This window comes from Octopus bimaculoides, chromosome 10 (assembly GCF_046866305.1).
Source record: "Octopus bimaculoides isolate indiv1 chromosome 10, ASM4686630v1, whole genome shotgun sequence".
Lineage (NCBI taxonomy): Eukaryota > Metazoa > Mollusca > Cephalopoda > Octopoda > Octopodidae > Octopus > Octopus bimaculoides.
The window spans coordinates 4,425,418-4,452,665 of record NC_142937.1 but is presented as its reverse complement, the minus strand read 5'-3'; the positions used below and the strand labels follow the sequence as shown (position 1 = coordinate 4,452,665).

The 27,248-nt window shown below is 30.7% G+C and overlaps 1 protein-coding gene across 50 annotated transcripts in view; it reads left to right on the top strand.

Annotated features, from left to right (window-relative positions):
* LOC106869047 (MAGUK p55 subfamily member 7) overlaps positions 1–27,248 on the top strand; it is an 850,742-nt gene that overhangs the window by 779,355 nt on the left and 44,139 nt on the right. For 27 of the 50 annotated variants that reach the window (XM_089358318.1, XM_089358304.1, XM_089358298.1 and 24 more), the window contains one exon: positions 883–912. The exons of the other annotated variants lie outside the window; for them this stretch is intronic. In XM_089358318.1, coding sequence (XP_089214444.1) covers positions 883–912 — 30 coding nt within the window. The remainder of the gene's footprint in view (positions 1–882; positions 913–27,248) is intronic. 50 annotated transcript variants of the gene reach the window in all.

The window sequence follows — 27,248 nt, the reverse complement described above, 5'->3', positions numbered from 1 at the left end:
CCAGCTCCATGAGATACACTGCATTATAAAATCAAAAACAAAACTTTTTTTTCCTTCCTTCAATCATTGGACTTTAGATATGTAATTTATTAATCAAACCGGCTGCCAAAAATCTGTTATATCTACAGGCTGGCCTGTCTGATTTAAAAAGACCTTAAGTTTAATAACAGCTATGTATGTGTGTGTCTATATATATACCCACACATTATTGACTAAAGAATTATTCTGTTGTGGATTATAGCATTAAAATACTTATATGGATAGAGTAGTGAACTTGTAGTTTTATAACAGAACACATATTACAAACCCATTATATACTTACAGTGCATGTGTCCTAATTCAACAAACATATCTGATTTTGAAATTGAAATTACACATGATATGCATCAGAACATTCAAATTAAAAATATACAGAATTATAGACAGAACAATTTAATGTTTGGATGTCATTAAAAATTTTCTAATGTGTTTATCCAGTAATCTTTAAAAATTAATTTTTTTATTAAAAGTACACATTTTTAAAAAAGTTTTATTTACAATAAAAAGTATTTTGAGAAATTTTTCTCTTCAAAATATAATGATCAAGATTTTTTGCAGAGGAATACACAGGAATTTTTATCCATCTCTGTTGTCTTTATTGACTTTTAAAAGAAAAATTTTAATGATACAAATAATGAATTGTTATAACTTTTGATTTCCATTTTTTTCCCTTCTAAGCATTTTGTTTTGTTATAAATCTTATTTGATAAGTCTCCCCTGAATGAAAACTATGCGATAAAGAGCCGAGATATTTCTAGGTGTAGTCAGGGATAATTGTATACTCTTAAGCAAGTTTCAAAATGCACTTGACAATAAACTGTTTATATTTCCACAATATTTCAGACGTTCTTCATCCCTTGTCAGCAATCTAAGGTAGGTACCAGAATACAAAATGTGATCCCTGTATCATGATTCTTCACTGTCACCCTCTATCTTCCTTCCCCTGTTCACTACTAACTCAGTATCTGGTAGAAATATAAAGATTCCAATTTTGCAACCATTCCCTTAACCTTAAGAGTTCACTTCCTTATCTGAAACTATATGTGTGTGAATAAAAATAATTCTATTATTATTATTATTATTATTATTATTATTATTATTAATGAGGACATGATGATGATAATTATAATAATGATTCATTATCTTGCATGTGTATGTACACATTACTCAAATAATAATAATTTTGAAACAGCATACTTCACACTATTTCTATTTCCATATTTCAAATATATATGTTTGTTGAGTTGTGTTGTTTGCATCCTAGGTTCAGGATTTCTAGGCTTAACCTTTTAATTTAATGTTGTCAGTCACTGTCAGAATAAAAAAAAATATATAAAAATAATATATGTTGCTTGCAATTAATGAATTGGACAGGGATTATAAAGGTCTCCAGGCTTTATTTCAACTGTGTCTTCTTGCTAACTCTATTATCATACAGTCACAACGGGAAAAAAGTATAAAAAATTCATAAAAACAACTATGAAGACCAGAACAAGAAAAAACTAGACATATGAGTAGAAAGGAAAATGAAAATATAATAATTTTTCATGGGAATGTAAATGTATGTATTGTACTTGAGCAAATTTTAGGTGAAAGACTTTACTTGTCACAATCCTACACCTGTTTTCTACATTTTTATGTCTTTCCATATATATGTGCCTTCTGTTATTAGTGTAAATCTGATTAGTACTACAAGTAAATTTATTAATATCTATTCAACCTTAAAGATAAAGAATAAAAGCATTAATCATGGAATGTTGTTGTGCTGCCCAACAAATTAGATTTAGTATAGCAATGACATATGAAGAAGATTATCACAAGAGGACAGAGAATTTTTATTATTGAAAGACTTTTGACAATCAAATATTTTCCCTGCGTTAACTAACCACTGTAATATAAAATGTTAAACTCGGCAACAAATATTAACCAGAAAACTTAGCAATAAATCAAATTAAATAATATATACTTTCTCTCCATTTTTTTCTTGATGCATCTTACATTTAGATGTTTTAGGCTGATTTGTTAAGGTTTCAGATACATGGTTCTCAATTTTCACAAACATTATGTAATATCATTTGAGAAAACACTGCGAAATAACTATTAATCCACCCACTATATAGAATGCCTACAATACTGTTGGCATTTAGCTATAAACATATTAATCTTTTAAAAGACAGATTTATTTGTTGCTGAAATAGAGACATAAAAATATTTATATTTGTTGTTTATTTTTACTTTTAATTTCACATCCGCAAAAAAATTCCAAAACATTTCCTTCAGCAATTTCTAGAAAGGAAATGCCTTCACTATAGATTCTTGGAGTTCTTGGTTGATTCTCTCCCACTGGAGAGGATAATTTCTCCTTGAAACATTAATATAAGTGGGAAACGAGATAGGTGACTGAACCAAAAAATGGATCAAAGACTTTTTTGAATTCAATTGTCTTCATTTGAATACCAAGAAGAACTGAATGAGAAACAAAATATTAAATGACTGGCAAAGCTTGATATTTGAAACAGAAATGAAACCAGCCAATATGACAGTACAGAAGCTGATAATGAAAGTGAGAAAACCTTGTTAAATAAAAAAAAAAAGGATAGTATCGGTAATTTAATATTTGGAGTACGCACAAGAAAAACAAATAGCCTTTATTTAAACTATGCAGAGAAAACAAATGATAAAGATCATTAATGCTAATTAGGATGAAAATTACATTACTAAATAAATGGAGGAACAAGAATAATGGCTTTGAAGTTGATACTATTAGTAAGCTAATAACCTATATATCTATGAACATAAAGTAATTGATTAGTGAAATAGAATAAAAAGCTTTCAGCCTACACTTTCTCTTTTTGTAGAACACTAAATACTAGATGTTTCTGACTTTTTGATGACATGTTCTTCTCATAAAATTCACTCCATCACTTCATCCACTTAAAATATTTTACTAAAGCATTTACTCTGAAGTAAATGTTTTTATATCCTCATAAAACGACATTTTGATTTTGTTTTTTGTCTTCCTAAAGTTGTTTTTATTAGCTAAGTTTCTAGAATTTAATTATTAACACATTAAAAAAAATTTCATTTGGTTTGCTGTATCATTTTTGCTTGTTTTGTTTAAGTTTCTTTTAACAAAGCTATGAAGTGATGATTATATATCATGAGAATTCTACTTTATAACTAAATTTGAAAATAGCATGTAATTTTGAAAATGACTCATCAGGATTATAACTATTATGGAGTTTGGATTAATGGCTAAAATCATTTATAAATTGTAGTCAGTTATATGTTAAAACCTCTAAAATTGATCCAACAATATTTACTTGCTGTTTCAACCTATCAAAGAAACTTTGACAGTTAGGTTGAAACAGCAAGTAAATATTGTCTGTCTTTGAGCTTGGGGATATGTAATTGTATTAACCTGTTCATTCATAATCCATATTGTGCACATTAATGTGTATAGTTCGGTGGTAAAAGTGTCATCTTTGTGTTTGAAATTGAAAAACTGAGAACATTTTATAATTGCTGCATTGTGTATTGACATTTAAAATGAAACTGCCAATCAAAATAATGTGTAAGAGTTTACAATATTTGTTAACAATATTTAATGTAGATTAAATATCAACATGAGACAAAATAACATGATTCTGTAAAATGCAAGTGAATTATTAATTTCTACAAGTTTTAAAGTGGCCAACTAAAATGTAGTTATTAGAGATGAGACACAAAGAACCACAGCAAAACCTAGAGTAATTATTATTTAGCAGATTACTATGATTGTATGAAGAGATTATTGAAATCATCTGTAACATTAATCAGAGCAGTGTTAACAGCATTATAGACCTCAAAACAAAACAATATTGTGAGGTATATAGTATTTATCTATCGACAAGTCACAACATACATAGATTAGCATTTAGCCCATGACTAAGACAGTACTGATATAAACACCTTCAACACTACCACAACAATATTATCACTTAAAAGACTGTTCTCTTTAATAGCATAAACACGAAAAACAATTATTTCCAGGACTTCAATGTAGGTGGCAGAGCTAACTTGTGGAAAGAAGTAGGGAGGCATCACATGTCCTTCATTGCTGACAATCCCTAAAGCCATTACAGTTACAGGAAATTTTGTATGCATAACACTTGGAACTTGAGAAGGATCTGCACATAACCATCTGTCATTTCTTCTGTTAATTTTTTGATGTTGGTCGAAATTTTTCTCATTTGACAAAAATAAAATCAAATCTTAAATATTCATTGTCTGAAAGTCCTTCAGTTTTTGCTTTCTCTCGTTTTTGCATATATGCATATATACATATTTTGTAGATCAAACCCAAGCTGTTATATTTAATTTGTTTATCCACATAATTACCTACCCCACTCTCTCTCTCTCTCTCTCTCTCTCTCTCTCTCTCTCTCTCTGTCTTCTTCTTCTCACTCTCCCTCTCTCTCTCCATTATATATAATGTATATATATATATATATATATATATACGGTTTAGATATAGATTCAAGGCTTGAATATGGTACTTATGCGAAGGCACCCGAATTTCACATCCCAAAAGGATGGGTGATTAAAATCAAATAATAAGCAACACGGATTTCAAAAGTGATTGCAGTACGCACGTTTCATGCTACTTCAATTTATTTAAGTAATGTGAGCATTACCTTAAATGCAATATGAAGAGCAATCTTCAGCTGCACGAAAAAATGTAGAAAAAAAGACATATTACAAATGTGGCAACATATTAAAACCAAGTGGGAGAGAGCAGAGGAAGAATATATAAGTCCATCTTGACATAGCAGGGTCTATCAGGCTAGTAATTGATTCTAGACAAAAGTTTTAACTGTCTCAGAATTCTATTGTTTCTTATCTAGTGGTGATAGCAAAGGGACAATTACTTCCAAAGAGAGGGAAGGTGTAAGCAGTATGCATGGGCAAGGCTATAAAAGTATTAGAATCTAGAGGTTTCACTGGTCATAGTAGTATCAGGTCATTTTATTACTATCAAAATGTTGAGGAATTAATGTTGAGGAATTATAGCCCTAGGTATATGGGTCAAATAGGTTTTTTTACTTTTAGTCTGAATAGAGTAACAGTATAGTGGTACAGACAACAACAGAATTCTAACTAATGTTTACACAATAAGAGGTATGTTAATAAAATAAAATTAGATGTAGTTATCTTTCACAAAAATCATGAAATAATGTCAATATTGAATTCAGGGGCTCTGGATAGGGTGTAAAATTTAAGGATATTAAGTATATTAAGCATATAGTGATCATGAACACTATTTTGAATTATCTTTTAAAAAAACTTATTAGCTGACGATAATGATACTATTTAGGAGACACATAGGTAAGCCTTATTTATATAATGTGAATAAAAGATAAAAATTATTATCGGATTTATATTAGTTTATAATAATGTGTATACTGATGTTTAAGGGACTGAGAAAAGAAAGGATGTTAGGAAATAACAAGGATAATCAATACAGGAATCTGATGACTGATTTAAGTAGATTAGATGTTAAGGATAGAGATCAGGAATATATGTTGTAAAGTTTCAATTACCAAAATAAATATGTGCTAGTTGATAGTTCTAGATGACTATAATAGAAGTAAGGTACTATAAATTTTGATAACTTTAGTTGTTTAAATAAAAGTCCTATTTTTTAAAAAATTTAAAAGTGCGAGTAGAGCAATGCACACATGATACCCTAAGGTCTAATCTATTATTGATTAGATTAGGATTTACAAACAAACATACATACATATAGTTGAATCATTATATCTGGTGATCTGATGAGCTAGCTTTCTTTATTTACATTAACTTGTGAATATACAATTGTACAATATTAAGCATACATATTAATGCAAACATGTAAACATAATTTCTTCCACACTGAAATTAAAATACTACATGAAGAAGGTTACCAAATAGCAGTAATTCTAAGGATATCATGTGGTAAAGTAGATATATGTTCACCTCTCCTACATCCTGATTTTGCGACTTACATACATATAAATGCATACACATGCATACATATATGCATACACACACACATCTAAATATCCATACCTCTTCTTGACAATAGCTCTATTAACAATACAACCAATAATTCTTCAGTACTCTGTAAACCTGGTGATATGTGTAACTATTCATATCAAACTAATTTCCTTTAAGAAACTATTGTCTCTGGACAAATATAGTATATAAACGTTCTGTCCAGACACCAAATAAAGTATACTGCTGTCTTGGTGCTATAGAATCAAAATTCAAATCAAGATGGAAAAATCACAGACATTCTTTCAATAGGTATACATTACATATTACATCATTAACACAATTCATTTGGTACTTCAATGATAGAAACTGATCACTCTATTTCATATTCATATAAAGGAGGTGAGGTAGTTGTAATTTATGTTGCATAGAGGCACTTGAAATCCTAAGCTGTAAGTCTGGACTAATTAATAAACTTATTGAGTTGTTAATCCATTGTTCACATTAATTTAATAAAGCCTTTTTAAAGATTCCATTTAGCTAACTTTTGTAATTTTATATAAAATTAGATATACATATCAATTGATTGCACTTCAATTTTCACTGTTACTATTATTCTTCTCTAATCTCTTTCCATATTTTATAGTCCTACAACCCCTTTTAATCCCTTGTAAAGGTATTAACTACTTTCTAGGATATTAATCATCCATTTATTAAATTGATCCCAAGTATCTTAATAATTCCCATGTCAATTTTTCACTTTCTTGTATAACCATATACTGATTCAGTATGTTGTACTAATTTTACTATTATTATTATTATTATCATTATTTTATTTTACTATATTAATATATTATATTATTGTATTATATTTTGATTATGATTTAACTATTCTATTTAATTTCATGAGATGTTAATCAGCCCTTTTTAACTGAACAGTTTTACTTCTATCTTTCTGTTCTTCATTATCTTCTTACATTTTCCCTATCTCTCTCTCTCTCTCTCTCTCTCTCTCTCTCTCTCTCTCTCTCTCTCTTTTCTCATCCTTGTTTCTTTGAAGTTACTCTTGACATACCCATTCCCTCTAATTAATGCTTGTTTACAAGTATCACTGTTTACTGCTATCCAAGTTTGAATACTCTCCTCTCTGCTTGGACAGCTTACTACAGTGTCCATTTTTGCCTCGCCTGAGTTAGTTGGTCTTGGCATCACTATTGATATTATGTAGTAGTATACACACTTTTCTGCCTTTTTAACCCCTTTACTTTGTGTCTTTTTCTAGGCATATCAATGTCATTATTTTCTTACTATGACATTCTAAGCTCCGCCCACTTATTGTACTTGTAACTGTATTTATCTATATGCAAGCATATTATACCATTTGAGGGTTATGATGAAATGACAGGATTGGATTTCATTAGATATCACATGAAGTTGAACAATCATTGTTTATTTTTGTTCCAGCATGTTAAATGATTGATCTTTGCAACCTGTTATTGAAATGATTGCAACCAAGTAATCAATGTGACACAAATATCTTCATTCCTTTATATGTCTTATATAACTATATATATACATAAATACACAAATATATATAATATACATATATGTATGTATGTATGTATATACACACATACATGTCTGTTTACATATATATATATATATATATATATAGAGAGAGAGAGAGAGAGAAAGAGAGAGAGAGAGATACATACACATATGTATGCATATATATATATATATACACACACACACAGAATCACAGATTTATATACACACATACAGTACTTTTGAAGGTGAATAATTTTTATTAGTTATTTTCCTTATAATCCAGATACTGGATTACAGAAAGAGTTTAATAAAATGTTAATACTGATTTTTAAATATCTGGAGTGGCTAGTTTTGAATGTAATAACCAGTGAAAATATTAAAAGTAATAAAAAATATTCTTTAAAAAAACACCTTTTTTCAATATTTATGTACATTGCCTTATTTTACATAGCAGAAAACAGTTTCTATGTCTACTTTATGAATAAGCAGGCCTCGCTACTCATCAGGCTGAGAAAGGCAAACTGTCAAAGTATCGGTGAATCTCTGGTAGGTTTACAGTTGAGCTTATGGCAACAGAGACCTCTGACATTCTCAGACCCCAGAAGATATCCCCTCTCACTGCTATCAGGGTGAAGATGGCTATCTGCAAATGTGAGCACCGTGATTCAGAGTGGCTACTCTGGGGCAATGTCTTTTCCATTTTTTTCTGCTGGGATATTTAATGGCAAGTAAAAGTATGGTAATGTCAATGTTAAAAGAAAATAATAATAAACAATTTGTAAACCTCCAAATTTTCAAAACCTATCCAACAGAGTCAAGCCAAAGAATGGTAGTGCAAATAAGCTTGCACAACTAAAAAATGTTTCTCATGACAAGCATCTCAGACAGCCTGTGACAGCCAAGTTGTGGTCTTCTTGCACAACTTAGCCTGTAAGTCCAGCAGTCATGTTTGTATTCATAAGCAGAATGGTGAAAGTGTGTGCTGGCACCTTAAAGCCAATTTTTTTTGTGCTTATAATATCAACAAAGTGAGAAAGAAAATATTCATGCTCTTCTTTTTTCTTTGCTTTTTTGCTTCTTAAATACAAGACTCAATAGTTACAATTTCATAGTTAATGGCAACAAGCTTTAACATATATATGATTAATATATAACACTTTTCTTTTTTCTCTCTGTATCTCCTCTTTATAATAGGAAAATACTATATTAGATACATTCTAGATGATGAAATTATAATTGTTTTCTTGTAAACTAGAAGAGAAAATAGGAACTAATTTAACTTCCTCTAATTAAAAGCAAAATAATTCTTTTAAATTAGCAACAAATTATAGTGAAGCAAAACTTTACTCGACTTTTTATAAAATTTTAATTAAAAATTTCAAATAAACTATTAGTTTATTCCATCCAAGTTTTCATATCTAATTATATTTTATGAAACATATGAATAACACATGAATTTTTGGCTAGCTTCACAATTAGAAAAGAACCTAATGTATTAATTAGTAAATAATTAACCAATCGTATATTTTGGAAAATAATATAGTTGTCAAGACGACATGTTACATTTTCATAGTTTTTATATGTTTACATATTTACAATGAAATATATGGCTTAATTGTAACTTTGTAAAGAATTAATTTACTGGAAAGTTTTAGATTGTTTCAAGAAAAATTAATATCTAAATATTTATTATTTTCCTTGGAAGTAAATAAATTCACTTAATTGTGTTAATAATTTCTTAGGTCCTACATATTTGTTAGCCCCCGAAAACAATGTTTAATTTGAGTTACTTTACATATAATATGGTTTGTTAATCAATTGAAATTATCTAGTTTTTGATCCTTATGTTTTCCCATTTTGGGAAAGTCAATAATGATGTTGTTTTTTCTTAGACCCTGGTCAACACTTGTCTATGATTAAAGGCATTCCAGCCATAACCATCCCACATTTTTCAGACAATTTATTCTGGATTACATTATCAAATGCAAATTTATTTTTTAATAAAAAACACTAGGTTGAAAATTTGACCATTATTTTCTGGCAAGTGAAGCAATTATATTGAGGCTGACTTATTTAAAATGGTACAGATGGTAAAGAAGATGAGGGAATATAAATTAACATCTCATTAAGCTGATACACAATTTTTTTAAGCTACCACAGTGTGTTAGCCTCTGTAATAATGGATTGGTCTGGCAACTAAAGTATAGTAATTGACCTATCTGATATACTGTTGATGTGTTATAATACCACAAGGCTATCAACATGAGCTTTAAATAAGTTGATTCTCAAAATTATCTTTCTCTGCTGACCTTTTCAAACCTGACTAAAATTACTGATGTATAAGATCGCTTCCAGAAAGGTAACTACTCTCACCAACATTTTAAATATCTTCAACCCTTGGATTACCTTGCAAGTGCTCCATAGTAAATTATAGAGTGTATAGCTAAAATATAGAACTAAAAATGTAAACAATATCATCACCATTAATAATGATGTTTGAGTATTGCCCTGTTAGGTATATAGACTGAACATAAATACATTAATTTTACTTGTATATCTCAGGATTGATGAAATCGCTAATATATTTGTTTAAGATATCGGCATTCTGATTTTAGTTTTGGGCTACACAAGAAAATTATTGGTCTTGTGAAGAACATTTCTCTCAACTAACTAACTAACCACAAGTCCTGGATAATATAATATTGGATGTAGGCACTGTACACTGTAATGCAACAATAATTTAAAACGAAATTGCAGCTTGGATGAAATATTTTCCATTAGTATAATTTTGATGGAAAAGTAACCACTTATCCACTGGGATAACAAAACACTCCTTTTATTTGATTTTTAGTCACTAGTAGAGATTAATGCTTCACCATTCCTTCATCAGTATTGACCCCTTTCGCTTCACTCTAAATACTGATTTTATCAATGAAGAAACTTATATATCTGCTTTAAACATAACAGAAATCATATTCTCCATTTAATAAGCTCAGAAATTGCACAGTTTTCTGTTTTACAACTTAAAAACTTGTCAAACAAAATAGATAAAAATTAACTAAAATTTAATTTGATTTATGAAATTTTATTTTCTCCTTAAACAATGAAACTTCTCTTTCAGTTTCTTATGTTAGAAGACTAATATTTATAATGCTATAAAAAGACTAACTCTGAATTTTTTAATATTTGCCAAGCACATTGAAATGGCCTTTGGATGCCTTTAACATTGTCCACTCTGTTGTAATGGTCTCTAGTCTAAAAATAGCATCTTCTGATCAGACTCAAAGACCCTTAAGGAAAGAATTATGGATATTGACCTTTTCAACCTCTGATTAACCCATAAATGTTTTTCTTTTTAACATGACATTGTTAAAATAGAAAAATGGATTTTCAAACAAGCCTGTGATCTTCTTTCAAATTGTATTCTGCTGTAATGTTTCTCTCTATGCTACTATCAATAAATTCCTAGCCATTACCATAGTAGACCTTCTGTAATAAATGTAATGATTTACATTCATTTGGCTATCCAAGGATAAAAACTTCATTACTGAATATTTTAACTCAGCTTTCAGTTGTTTGACTACTAACAATTAAACACAGAGTAGACTTGGCCAGGCTAAATTGTTCTAAATATTTGCTTTATGTAGTGACCCTTTGTCTAAAATGGTTGCAAGACTCATGAGCTGTTAACAAAGGTTTTTAATATTATCAGTAGAAAGATAGTCAATAAGAAATAGATTATGTTTTATTTTCTTAGCTTTACTAAAAGTAATTACTGTATTTATTTGAACTAAATACGCACACATGTAAAATACACATTACTAATTATGAGCAACGAAATCCTGCAAAAAATACCTCTCATCTATAATACACTCTGTTTTTTAATACTATGATGTATGGGAAAACGAGTTTAGTCAGATTTATAGTAATTGCTGTGTTAAATAAACTGAAAAAGTTCACAAAGCCTAACCAAAACAAAAAGTAACTTTGATAACAATCTTTGAACTTTACTGTTGTAGGTCATAAAAGTGCAATTGCTGTAAAGTTAACATTGTTGGAATCACACATTTCTGTTTTAATTTTTCTAAAAAATCAATTAGATTTTAATATAGTGTATTTATATAAGTTTATACGCCAGTTTAGTACTCAATTTGTACAATGAGGCACACATGTGGATGTTGTCACAGGAAAATAATGTACTTAACATTTAAACATGGATTTTTTTAAAAACCACTCGAAATTTTTGATTATGCATTCTTTTTAATAAATTATCTTTGTTTAAACCATCAAACATTCTGGAGCTGGTATTTTTAATTAAAATATAAAAAATAATTCAGTTATGATTATGAAATACGTGTGCATCTATGTATATATATATATGTATATGTATATAGTAATGGGTAAGACAATCCAGGGATCCAAGAGTGGGAAGTTAGTAAGCTTCGAGAATCAATGCAGCTTGTACAGATCACAAAATGTGGACAATATACAGTAAAACAGATTTATTAACATTGCAAGTTACACACTTTGTCCCTTATTGAAATTAAAGGAATTTCAATAAAATGAGGGTCACCATGGTTTAGCAATTAAAGTTGCTAAGAGTGTGAATAGAAATTTTTTAAATGTAAGAAATGGGACAAATAAAACATGGACTACAACATTTCATAGCAAAACAATGCTTGTTACATAAGTTGTAACATATGCAAAATATATATATATATGTACATACATATTCTATAACTAAGTTATATATAGATAAACCAAGGTGCCATGTAAAAAGCATTGGTGTTGGTGCTGGTGCGACATGAAAAACACTGGCACTGGTGTTGCACAAAATGCAGCAGTGCTGGTGCCATGTAAAAAGCACTAGTGATGGTGCCAAGTAAAAAGCACCCAGTGCATGTTGTAAAGTGGTTGGCATTAGGAAGGGCATCCAGTTGTAGAAACCAAAACCAAAACAAATCATGGAACTTGATGTGGTCCTGATCTTGCCAGTTTCTGTCAAGCCATCTCACCCATGCCAACATGGAAAATGAATGTTAAATGATGATGATGATGATAATGGTATATTGTTTAGTATCACGTTAGAGTTATTCAATAAAATAAAAGGGAATATTTTTATATAAATTGCATAGATATTAAGCAATTTTAACATCATATTAAATTATCTATATTGCCCATATATTAAATATATTAACTGGATGGTTACACCCAGAACACTTTTGTGTTATGTGTTTATAGTCGGTTATTGAAACACAGATTTTAAGAAGTATATGTTCTTGTTCCAAAATTAGAATACATAGCTGTATATAAAAAGAAACTAAATACATTTTGCCTTTTTAAATCTTTCCATTTTGATGTGCCTATAAACAACTTTGTTCAGTAATCTCTGATATATGAATATTTATAAAATATAATGAACATTTAACCCGTTATCATAATCATTGAAAAAATGTCATGTTATTATCGTGCTTTAAATTCTTACACTTGCTTATACATCTGTTTACTTGAAGAATAGACATAGCTAACTTTCAATGTTGCCATTCCAAACATGATCACACATATGACCTATGTAAAAAAGGGTAACATTAAGTTCTTGCATGCAATACAAATCCCTAATTTTATTTTTAGGATTGATAATTGGGAAAACATGAATAAAAGTAGTATATTTATTATCTGTAATATTTTCCTCTGTCTTAACTTTTGTTTTGTATCATAAAGGCTTATATAATAGGCTTCAAATTTTCTCTGTGGTTTTTGCACAAACAACCAAGATCATTCTTATATCAATTAATAGAAGGAATACCTTAATTAGTTCTTAACAGAGATTCTCTGCCTAATTTGTTTGTATAACACAAGCTAAACCAGACTTTAGCATGTCATTAATGATGATAAATTTTCTATTCCTTGGCCTGCAATAATTATCACACTCTGGTATTTATAGAAGATATAGCTACACAACAGATATTCCTTTAATCTTAGCAAACCTTCCTGAATGGGTGAGATCAATACAGTTGATGATGAGATTCAATATTTGTATGTTGATGTGTGTAGGAAAAATATAAAGAAGGAAAGAATTTCAATGGTATGCATTCTAGAGTGGAATGATTGGAGAAAAATGTTTATTGTAGAGTTTGGATGAATTGAAGTTGAAAGAAATACAGTTACTCATATGATGAATATTTCAAACTAAAAGTACAATATCTGTCAGCTTACTTCTTAGATAAGCATCACTATATAAAATAATATATGATACTTGGTATTTTTACTGGACAGATGCTGATATATTTCAGGAAAAAGAATGATAACACCTCAATATGTTCTTCTTTTTCTTCTGGGTCATACATTATGTAATGTAAGTAATGATATTTTAAAAAGTAGCAAAATATCTTGAAGAAGCATCAAGTCCAGCTATCAGAAAATCTGTGGTTATCAATATTACCTCTCTCTCTCTCTCTCTCTCTTTCTCTTTCAAATACACATTATTTAAGTTCTGGAAACAGTTTTTGAATTCCTGATAAGACATTACCAGAAGCGCTCACCAGCTACTGTGTTTCTGTGTTGATAGAATCAGTTAGAGAAATGTGGAAATGTGAAAGCAAAAATATAATTTCACTTGAAAAAATTTCTTGGTAAAATTGCAACTGAAAATATTAGTTAATAGTTACAACAACTACAGCTCAGCAATAATGATTGGTTCATACGTGGCTCAGCTACTGAGCAAATACAGAGAAGAGAGATAGTCGCACAGAGGTGATAGAACTACCTACTAACTGATTTTAAGTTTTAATCTGCTGCAGATTTCTTTATTGCATTTCTGCATGAAGTCATTTACTTATCCATTACTAATGGATGCAAGTGTTGCATATGGCAATCATTCTATCATCCTGTCCATGAGCAATTTTAGCTCTTACCTTTTTATTTTGCACCATGACTCTCAATTTTGAAGGGTGTCTTTAGGGGTTTATAAGGATAGTGGATGGCAAATCATTAGGGTATTGGGCAACATGCCTTGTGCTATTTAGTTATGTTCTGAATACAAGTTACTCCAAGAGTAACTCAGCTTCTTATGTTTCTGAAGTTTATTAAACTAGGAAGAAGTCAAATATGAGTTTTTGACTTCAGTTGACTGTACTCCACCTCAAAATTTATCACTACATACCAATGGAAGAAATATTTATTATTACATTGGTAAATGAAATTTATTGTAGTTAAAAGAATGATAATGATGAAAATATAAATACAAGAAGTGCTATAACATCATCTAGTATCCATTATTTTAGTATTTTGATAAGGATTGCTGACCACTACTTCCTGTGTTTCATGGTTAGACACCATTGAGACTATTAATGACGTATAAATACGTGGTATTTTGTTATGCAACCATGATATACTATAAAGTACATTAAACGTTTTTGTAAGTCAATACCATGTTCTACTGCGTTAGCAGTGTGATTTACATCACTTGTTAAGGTTGCCTCCACAGATATTCTATAGAAATTATAGCCAGCATTGATTTTTGTTACATTTCATAACCGAGATGTCAGGTGTAAGTAAATAATGGGTTCAAACATGAAAAAAGGGTAATAGGTGTATATTCCATATTTTGGGGGGGGGGGGGGGGGTTCATAAACACATTGCTTAAATAGGCACTGTGAATTTATTCTCCCATCCATTCTTCTAAGTCTAATGCTTGATTTAAAATCCTAGTGGAGGTGAGATCAAGTGAAAATGACACAATAATCATAACAAATTTTCATATATACATGGAATCATTAATACTAGATTGCTTCTTTTACATATCAGAATGGTTGTGGTGGTGTTGGTGGTGGTGGTATCTATCTATCCATCAATCTACATGCATATACGTATAGATTGGTAGACAGATATACAAACTCAGGCATGAACAAATGGTTAAGAGGTTTGTTTTGCAATCATTAAGTTTGAGATGCTTAGGTTTACAGCAACTGAATTTCACTCAGAAAGCATGAGTTCACCTGAGGCTCTGGCAAAAGACATTTGCCATATATGGGAACAGTTTAGAAGCTCCTCCAATGGATTGTATTTGTCAATCAAGGAGCCAGTCTTGTCACACACTGTCACAGAGATTACCCCTAGGAATTACCTTAAAAGGACATGTGTCTGTGAAATACAGCAACTTACATTCTAACTCAAAGAGTATGAAGGAATGCTGAAAAGTTCCTGGTTTTAAGGGTAATGCAAAAGGCCTTCCAAATTCTTTAACAGGACTTTTACAAACTGAAGGACCACTGCAATAAGAGGGGAATATGTTGAATAAGATCACAATTAACTGATCCTTCTATATTTTCTTTTACCCAAAGTCAGGAACTTTTCAGCACTCCCTCATCAATCGTTTCATTGACTGAACAAATGGAGCATTCACTGCTGAAACAAGCAGAGATTGGGGCGGCGGGGGGGGGGGGATTATGCATATGTATGAGCACGCACACACACACACACACAATGCAAAAATAAAAAATAAATTAAAGCAGTAAAAAACAACACTCAGAAGGAGCACAATGTAATGAATAAGTTCTTAGTTTAACACTTGGATTAAAGAAAAGGAATGTCTTTGACATTTTGGACATTCATCATTGTGTGTGTATGTGTGTGTGTAAAAACAGAAATATTGTATTTGTGGAGCTTAATCTTGAGAAAATCAAAGCATCTGTTTAATGATAATAGTAACAATTAATTATCAGCATTCTACATACTGGTCAAGTGTTAAATGTTGATATTATAACTGAACATGCATGCAATCCAAGTTGGGTGAGCTGCTGTTTTTGCTTTGCTTTAAAGCCTGGAAGATTGTCTGATCATTTTTGTTTTATTCCCAAAAGAAAGATTGTTTATGCATAAAATATTGTTTCAATATCATATAGAAAGAAAGATATAACATTATCACAAATGCATTTTCTCTTTTTGGGACTAAAAAATACTTCAGCTCTGATCTGTTTCTGACCCACTTCAAAACACATCTTGCAACCCACATTAGAGTACTCCTCATATATTTCGTCGGAGCCAGGTTTAGGCAAAAACCAAACAGGCTACAGCTAAGGGCTTCACAGTCTGAAAGGATCTCAAAATAATTACAAGTCATATATGATTTCAGTTTTTGTGAGGCCTGCTGTAAGTTTTTTGAATGAAATGTCTCTTAAGGCCTCACTAAGTCTAAATCCAGCACTGTATCTGGGATTGTTCTACTACACTGCAAACAAACATTCTAGATCACTTCACTACCACCACTGAATAAAATGCCATCCAGAGATTGATTCACAATTGCTCTCCATCTGACACACAAGTGTGATGTTTCTTCTGTTGGTCCTTTCCATCACCATTCGCTTTTACCTCTGAACTATCAATTTGCATATGATATCTGCCCAAACCCACCTATTTCAAGCAAAGAGTGTACAGGTCTATGCTATCAACATGTATTTAACACTGTAAAACAGCAACATGATTTGAGGCATATTTGGCTGCTATGTCTAGCAAACTGAGTGACCATATAGAACAGTGGTTCTCAACTATTTTTTGCCTATGGACCACCATGATTCCCGTTTCCCTCAAATGGATCTCCACAGCCATTCAGCATTTAAAAAAATTTTTATTAGGAATTGCATAAGATGAGTGTCAAAAATAGCCCATAAGCAAAATCTGATATGGACCCCCAAGGTTCATATGAACCCACTTGAGAACAATTGATGTAGAGTCTCCTTCAATGACTCAGGAAATAAGATGACAATAAGAGAGTGATCATCTCTGATAGATTAACTTTGAGATATTAGAAGTTGGCTGGGAGCTTGCAAGGACAGAAGCATTGCTTTTTAATGTGAAACACACTATTTCAGGTTTTCTCTAATTCACAAGTAATATATATATAAAAATTCAAAGTAAATGCCAATATTGTATATATATATATATATATATATACATATATATATATATATATATATATATATATATATATATATATATATTCATGGTAAATACCAATATTTTATACATATATATATAAAGGGTAAAGACCCCTTTTGGTTAAGAATGGCCATGGGATTGCACCTTGACAGTTCTCCTCTGAGGCACAAATCTAGGCAAGATTGTGTTATGGAAGACCAGCAGTCATTCATGCATACCAGCTTTCCCCTCATTTCTACAGCTGAGTACACTGGAGAAGCATGAAATAAAATATCTTGCTCAAGAACACAACACAAAGCCTGGTCCAGGAATCAAACTCACTGCCTCATGAGTGTGAGCCCAACACTCTGACCATGCCTTCATAACACACACACACACACACACACACACACACACACACACACATATATACATACCAGAAGAATTATGTTCTGAACAAAAAAGAACCCTTTCACTTGTAATCAACTCTGCAAATAGAAGACAAAAATTTTGGACCAGTATTTGAGAAGTAGTAATTCCATAAATATTATGTAATGAAGGATATTCTATTATAAAAGGATTCATGAATCACCTACAATTTGTAAGAGGGAAATGGACTTGCATTTTGCTGCTGCTTCGGTGTTTCCATAGACTGTTATTAAGCCTTTAACAATTTACTCTACCTCTCTGATTTGAATGACAAAATGATAAATCTATAATCTGTGGTTTAATCCGCAGTCTAATTGTTGAAATAGGCGGGTAGTTTGCAGGAATAGAGATAACCTAACATCAAACAGTGTTTTAAAATGTTTACCTATTTAACTAATCGGCTTTATATCAGTTTGATGAGATGCAAAGAGGGGAATCTATTGATATTGAATAATTCTAAACTGTAAGTTATTAGCAAGAAGATTTGGTCCCATCATATTTAAATGATTAATCATTAAAACCAGTATCATTCGGTTTACTTGGAAATCAAATATGAGGAATAAAGTGAATTCCTTTAAAAACATCCATTATTTGGGATTATGTGCTAATACTGTCATTCTTTATGTGACACTTCCAGATTTGAGCTCATCTACAAAATTGAACATTTGTTTACTCTGCTATTTGTGTGTTAATATTTCCGCTGTATTTGAAAACAAATATGTTTAAAGTCTAATATATTAAATCAACTAATAGAAATAAAATTATCTAAATATGATTAGATATTAGTAAAATGGCAATTTTTAATTAGGTGCTGAAATAATATAGCCTAAGATTTGAAAAAATTATCATTGTTGTAATTTGTAATTTGTATTTTCTAAGGAAGTTAGCAATTTTCAAAATTGCATTGTTCTTTTAAGTTCTTTCAGCAAATAGATCATTCTATATACAAACTGTAGTAGCAGTAGATAAATGTGCTAGACAAGACATTTTACAAAGTTATGCCGTATTGAATGGAAAGTCAAAGATTAAGTAAACAGCCATAAAATGTGAAATATTTTAATAGGAAACTAAAATCAATAAATTTTGTGATGAAATAACACACCAAAATTGCATTCTGAAATGTATTCAGCTATTGCTCAAAGTATCTGTCTCTTAAAGAGAATAGCATCATAGATGGGAATCAAACAATAGGAGACAAAGTCAGTTCAGGTAAAAAGTAACTTCACATATCATCATTCTCAATAAATAAACTTCATATAAATTATGAAAGCAAGGCCTTGTGAGTGAAATTTGTGTGGAAACCATTCAAAAGGACCATTGCTTCTGTTTTTTGAATGCATTTAACAGAACCTATTTTGTTTAAGTATTGGGGCCAAGTCTCTGATATAAGGGTAGCTTAGTCCCTGAAAAAGGAATCATGCACACTACCCTTTCTCCTTTTGTTAAGTCATTTAAAAATAAGAGTTAAAAGTTATAGCTGTGCTGATTTTATAAGCAGGTATTTTACTGAATTTATAAATAGTAAAATAGTTTGATTCTGATTCAAAGAATATTTCTTTATTTCTTCATTCTCACATTAATTACCATAAATGTTATCTTTAGTTTGTAATATAACAGTGTCTATAACATAGAGACAAATGGAAACAAAGTACTTTGACAAAGAACAAAATTCAATTATTGTTACAGAATATAATGTAAAGATTACTATTTCCTTCGTAACATTGCTATTAAAGAATGCTGATATTCCTCTTAAGTTAATCTATTGTTTAATATTATAAAATTATCTAAATACTTTGTAAATTCTTCCCCTTATGTTCGGCAATGGATGACATACTTAGCTTTCCTATGTCATCTGTATGAATTCAAAGTAAAATTATTGTAAATCCAAGAATTGAAAGAAAAACGTGAAAAATTTTTATGAGCTTAATGTTAGAAAATTAAGTTTCATTCTTAAATTACAAAGAAACAGAGTTGAAAATATTTTTACTCAACAAAAATTTTTTTTGAATTTTAGTATGTATAGAACAGACTAAATACATAATCTTTTTAATGAATGTTATGAATCAATTTGTACTGTGAATCCTGACACAAAACAAATCTCATAATTATGCAAATACTTTTAACATGTCAACAGGCTCAGGCATAGTCATATATGTGTATGTGTGTATACAGGGTTGGCCAAAAGTCACCTGACAGTAAATCAAAAACCATTCAATTCCAAGATTAAAACAAAAAATTATTTCATATGAGACTTCGCTAATAAACAAACAAATGTTGAAAAAAAAAACTGATTTTAACTCACAGTATTCAATTATTAAACATTCATAATTGGAATGAATAAATAAAATTGAATATTAAGTATTTATGGAATTTTGAGTTACTGTCAGGTGACTTTTGGCCAACCCTGTATATATGTATATGTGTGAGTCTTTGGGTCTGTATTTGTCCCCACCACCACTTGACATGTTTACATACCCATAAGTGAGTAGTTTGACAAAAGAGATCGATAAAATAAGTACCAGGCTTAAAAAAACTAAGTTCTGGAGTCAATTTGTTTGGCTAAAATTCTTGAAGGTGGTGCTCCAGCATGGCTGTAGTCTAATGACTGAAACAAGTAAAAGAAGTAAAAAGATTAAAGAACATGAGTAATTACTATGAGCCCTACTTCACCAGAAATTTTAAGCATCTCAGTGATTATCTCTGTTAATCCGAAAGCTTTCTTCACTTTCACATCCTTAATGGCTATTTTAACTTTTGTATTTATGGGGGTTGACCTTCCATCCTAACATTTTCCATGCACAGTAACCTTTCGTAATAACATTTCCAAACCTCTTTCTTTTCAGTAATAGTAAATGTACCATCGTCATTTTAAAGACACTTTTTCACAATGAGATCTTGATTAACGTTGTCACATACTTTGCAAAGTGGAACATCTCACACCACTGATCTTCTCATCACATTGCTTTCAGCTTCTCTTTCTGTACAAAGTAAACCTGACATCTGCTCTCCCTTCTAGCTCCATGACTTGCTCTTTACTTACCAGTTTTTCCAAGTCTTTCCAGCCTTTTCTTTTTTGCTTTAATAACTCCAGCAGTAGTCCTATTCCACCACCATTTCAGTTTTGTTCAAGTGGTACCTTGTTTCAAATTCAGTTCGTATTTGTTAGCAGCAGCTGGTTGCCTTGTATGAACTCCAATTTTTTTTTTCTGTGCTATAATTGGCATCACCTTTTCCTCCTCGTTGTATACATCACATAGAATCTCTGTGTTTAGTGGAAGGATTTTCCAGTTTCTATACCTTTCTTCAGTTTGATTCATATCCATGATTTGTAACTATGATTTGCTTAACTCTTACACTGAAGTTACTGATCATTAGTCTCTGTTGGATAATATACCTTTCTTTAGGTATTCACAATTTTTCATTTATATTTTCTGATGAGTGTGAAGTCTGTGAAGTCTGCCTGGCTTGCTCGTGTTTCTTATTGGTGGGTGATCAAGGTTGGTTTTCTTCTTAAAGTTAGTTTTGCAGAGAATTAGGTCATTTAGGTCACAAAACTCCAAGAGCTTTGATCCCTCTCCATTCCTTGTACCAAATCCCTAGTCACCATGCACTCTAGGAATACATAGAGTTGCCATCATCATCATCATCAAACCATCCAACCCATGGTATAGGTTGGATGGTTTGACATGATTTTTACCTATAAGGAATCTGGCTCAGGATTTCCATCTCCTCTTTGGTAAGTAGTAGGCACATAGTCTGTATCACATGAGCATCTCCATACTTGACTTACCTTCCATTGTGCCAACATTTACAGTGACAATCCTGGGGCTTTTTATTTATCTAAATGCTGGTTGAAGTCTGTTCTATAGTCTCAAACAAAATGTGTGTGTGTGAGTATTTCTGCATTTGTGTATATTAATGTAAAATGAAATGCTGAAATACACCAAAAGGTAATACAGCCAATCAATAAATCAAATTAATAAAATAAGAAGCAGCCTAAAATAAGTACTGGGACTGATACAATTGCTGAAAGCCCTTGAAGAAGGCCTTACCAAGAGAGTGAGTTCATAGTTCGATGAGGCACCTGTAAACTAATTGGCTCTAACTTAGGCAACAAGGTTTGCAATCTTGAGCAGAGAGGTTTGGCAACTAATTCAGCCCCAGTAATTTGAAGCAACTTAATTTTGAAAGGCAAAAGTTGATTTTGGCAGAATTTGAAACCAAGATGTAAGAAGTCAAAACAAGTGCCACAAAGCAAATTTTTTTCTATGCCAAAATTATTCTGCCAATCCCCTATTGTGAGAATCTAGTAAAATAATAAAAGACTCTAAAATGAAAATAAAACTATTAAAGAATTATGAAACCAACTACACTGCAAATAATAATAATAATAATAATAATAATAATAATAATAATAATAATAATAATAATGATAATGATAATGATGATGATGATGATGATGATGATGATGATGATGATGATGATGATGATGATGATAATAATAATAATAATGATAATAATAAACGCGCTGATGCAGTACCAGGCTTTCATTGCTTTTCAGCTTAACTGATTGGAAGTGTTATCATGTACAGTGTTTTGTCTTGGCATAAAAGATGGGCTACAGCAAATATTCTGCTCAATACCAGATTTGCATGTCAGTTGTTCGACCATAACCAGTTGAGTATGTCCCTTAGTGGCTGAAGATATGTGTATCTCTGATCATGAGCAGAAGTAGTGGGGGAGCATCATATCCATGTGTTGAGAGGAATTCTTTGGCGTTTGAATAATTCACCTCTGGAAACATGGGTGTTTCGTCCAACATCCTTAAACAACCCTTATTCAGGGACCTTTTGAGCAAGATGGGCTACCCGACCTGAAGAAAATTCTAACTGGGCTCCACTTACAAGGTCATGCACTATTAATCTTGATATGAGATCACCATATCACACACATATGGTTGTGATGCATGTGCCTGGTGTACCCTTATCAGACGAGTAGTCATGATGGGTATACTGGGCTTTGTACATTTTACCCCAGTGTCACTTTGATGGCATGTACTGCTCTCTCACTCAATAATAATAATAATAATAAACCTTTCTACTATAGGCAAAAGGCCAGAAATTTGAGGGGAGGAGACTAATCGATTACATCAACCTAGTGTTTTACTGGTACTTAAATTATCGACCACGAAAGGATGAAATGCAAAGTTGACCTTGGCGAAATTTGAACTCAGAATGTAGTGCCAGGTGAAATGTTGCTAAGCATTTCATCCAGGATACTAACAATTCTGCCAGCTCACTGCCTTCTTCTTCTTATTATTATTATTATTATTAATAATAATAATAATAATAATAATAATAATAATAATAATAATAATAATAATAATAATAATAATAATAAAAATAATAATAATAAAAATTTTTAAAAAAAAATAAAAAAATAAAAAAATAAAAAGGTAATTTCTTCAATATTTCAACATAAAAATTCGAAACTTTTATGATTCGCTATTAATGTTCAGACCTCGATAAAGTCAAAATTTAAAATAAATTCACTTTATTCTTTCTTCTGATTTGCAAGGTTTACATAACCCAATATTTTAAATGACACTGTTTTAGTTAAAATATAATATAAGAGGTAATTTGAAAAAGAGTCTAATGATTAAACATGTTTTGTTTCGTAATTTATATCACATGTTGTCCACTAATTGCAATTATTAACAAAGAGAAAGCATTTTCAACATGCTCAATCAATTTGTAACATTTCATTGATTCAGAAATGATATTGTGCAATCTCCAAATGTATTAGTAAACAAAAGACTTTAATGAAATAATAATACAATTATTGGCTATATGGCAAGCATTGAACTGTAATGATCATGCGGAATTGCTCCAATGACACTGGCATGTGTTTATAGATTCATCTAATATAAAATGCTATGGCAAATTAAACAAGCTTAATGAAAAAGAGTCGTTATTAATTTCACTAAAACCTATAAAGCAAACAAGTTAATATTAGTTTGCTTAGAAAGAAAAGAAAGATTTTTTGAGAAATTATATTTAACAGTTGAGTAAATTTGTTATCAGTCTGGTGAACTGAGGCATGCTATAGATAAATGTCTTCTTCATGTGTACAAGAAAAGAGTTGTAGTAATGTTTGACCTTATGACCATCAACTCACAATCAGTTAACTTTTCAAAATAAAATTTGACTTATCTTTCAGAATAGTAATTGTTTTAATATTTAAATTTGTCATTTTTGAGGAACCTATTAGCATTATTATAAGTAATTAGCTTGAAAAAGTTTAATAATTCTGATGTCTGGTAAATAATTTTAAGGAGGTGAAAGAATATTCAGTAGGTGGAACATTTAAAATCAAGATGCATTGAGAGAAAAATATTGTTTTTAATTTTTGGCAGGTATAGGGGACAACTCCTAGAGTGTTTCTACTTGATTCAGTAACATCATCATCATCATAAATTATTCAAATGTTGTTCCTGTGTGGATGATATCTCATAATTACTGAACTTTTTCATACAATACACTTTTTCTACATCAATAGATATCTGTATTTCCATATATTTATTTACCAATTCATTTGCTGCTATCTTGACAAATTATGGTGACCTTTCACTTCTGCTGATAATGTTCACTGAAGTAAAAACTAGTACAAAGTTGTCACATGAACTTACTGGAAATGTTGAAAACTAACATTAGATGTCAACTAATATTATTCTTTTGCTGTATATTTTTATCTACTTTTTAAGGTTCTACATATTAAGTACACTTTTACCTGCATAACTATAGTAATTGATATCTCTTTTCCAGGTTGGTAAAAAATATTGAGTTAGGATGGTGATACCAAACTAAATACCGCAGCGCATTTATACATATATTTATGACAGGCCATTTCCTCAGGGTTTTGTTTTCTTCCTTTTAAAAAGAAACGAAATGGAGAGAGAAAATATTTCATTATATTTAAACCAGATTTTATTAGGTTACAGTTTTGCATTCTTTTTTTGGTTCCAGTCATTTGACAATCATGCTGGAGCATCCCCTTGAATCGATTATAGTGACCTCGGTGCTTATATTAGAGACAGAGAGAGAGAGACCACTTATGAGCAAATGATAAAGTTGACCTGGCTGTAGAAGGGTGCAACCAGGGTTATTTTAACAGCATCCTGTAGACCTTTGGGCAACCTCCCAATGTGCCCATGCCTTAAAATGGTACTGAATGTAATCAGGATAAAATTAAATAATATTGCTTTGCTACACACACACACACACAAAGATATAGATTTATACTTCTGGGAATGACAAATTCATAGGAACATGGTCAAATGATTAGGCCACTTAAAATACAGAACTCAAAGTTAGAAGTTTTAGTATTAGAACAGTGTGTGTGTCTGTGTGTGTGTGTGTAAAATTAGTCTACAAGCAATCGAAAGAATCTGGTAGAAGTTTGGTTCATCCAAGCTCTTGTACATGACACCAACCCAAGACACCATATATATTTGTGAAGCAAAACTTCTGAACCACGCAGCCATACTTGCAGTCATCTTAATAATTTACTATATTCTTTATATGTTATATTTTTATCTACCAACTGACTGATTTTTTATTTAGTTTATTATTGCATGAGATCTTCCACAAAATAATCTTGTTTAAATTACATTGTCAAGAAATGTATAAAGTAGAAATATTAATAAACAGAAAACTTAGTCAACAAAACATTTAAGAACATTTTGGTGACTGCTTATTGTAAGATAGACAAGATATTTGTTTCTTAACATTTGTCCAGAGCTTTAATTAGCTCTTCAAGAGTATATCTATTATCTGAGCTCTCAAGGTACATTTTATTTAATCACTAAGAAAACTGTTGAGTCATAACTAGTTTGTACTTGAATGAGATGACACTCAATGAGATTGTTAATGTGTATTATAAAGCAAATTTCAAAAGTATCTTTTTAAAAAGTTGAAATGAGACTTCAGAATGTTTCTGCTGATAGTTCAATCAGTTCTCTCTATAAGTTATTAGGTGCCTTGAGGATCTCAACCAAGTATGATTGAAAATCCAGTTTCTGTGTTTGATCATATTTTTCAAATTTTTCATAGGAAATATAGACCAGCTGTATCTTCTCTCATGTAACTTTAAGCATTTTTTTATTCTGTTCATTAAATATATTTCCTGTGTCTGGAAAGTCTTCAACTAAATGTTTTAAGTGCATATGGAAAACTTTTTTTTATCAGTATTTTCAAAAATTCCTGAATATTTAGCCACATGTAGATTTGGTCACTTTTCCTTAACAGTGTATTATACAAAAATGGACCATTTCTGAAGAAAATCTTTCATTACAATTTCCATGGCTGAGTTAGTTTTTTAAAAAGTTTTCAAATTTATTTTTGTTAGGATAAAAAAGTTTGGCAAATGTTTATCATTATGATAACTAGCAGACTTTGAATTAGTAATGCAGGTCCAGACTGTATGTTTTTTCTTCAACATAAAGAGGTGATTTGATGCATTTGGTTGAATGCAGTCTCCAGTACCAATAACAATTTGTATCACTTAAAAGACAGATTTGCCACAGAGAATTTTTTAGAATGTAAAAGACAGTAAATGGAAATAAAAGTACCTGGATCTGGTGATCCATTTTGAAAGTGACACAATAAATGTTTTACACATTCTTTTCCTAATTGGGTCACCATCTCCTTTCACTGATTTCAATCAGTGAATTGTGGCCTTGCTGGGACACCACATTAAAGAACTTTAATTGATTAGATCAGCTGCTGTAATTTGTCTGGTACTTGTCCTTCTCCCAGGATATGAAATGTTACGCGAATACAGAGAGGAGATAACTCAGTCAGTCATTAATAATCCAGGGTATTTTTGTTCAAATATAATCATTTGTTCACACCATGTTGATGTGTGTGTGTGTGTGTGTAAAATGTGAGGCAAAAAGGAATTCATATAATTTAACAAGTGTATACAAGGTATTGCCTTGTAGTTAAAAAGTTTGTTTAGTAGCCGTGAAGTTCTGGGCCTGATCTTGTTGTGAAGAAATTTGGGAAAAAGTACTTCCATCACCGCTTTGTGCTAACTGATATTCAATGATCTTAATATGTACATAGATCAAGAGAATGGAGATGTCAGCTCTATGCGTTTCTGCAATAAAAAATAATTCAGCATAACAAAGAAAGTTCAAGGTCATCTTCTCACAAATTTTCTGCTACTATCTGACATAATCTTCAATGTAGACTTTCAAGATTATTTTCCCAGTTTAGCTTATTAGTGATATAATACTG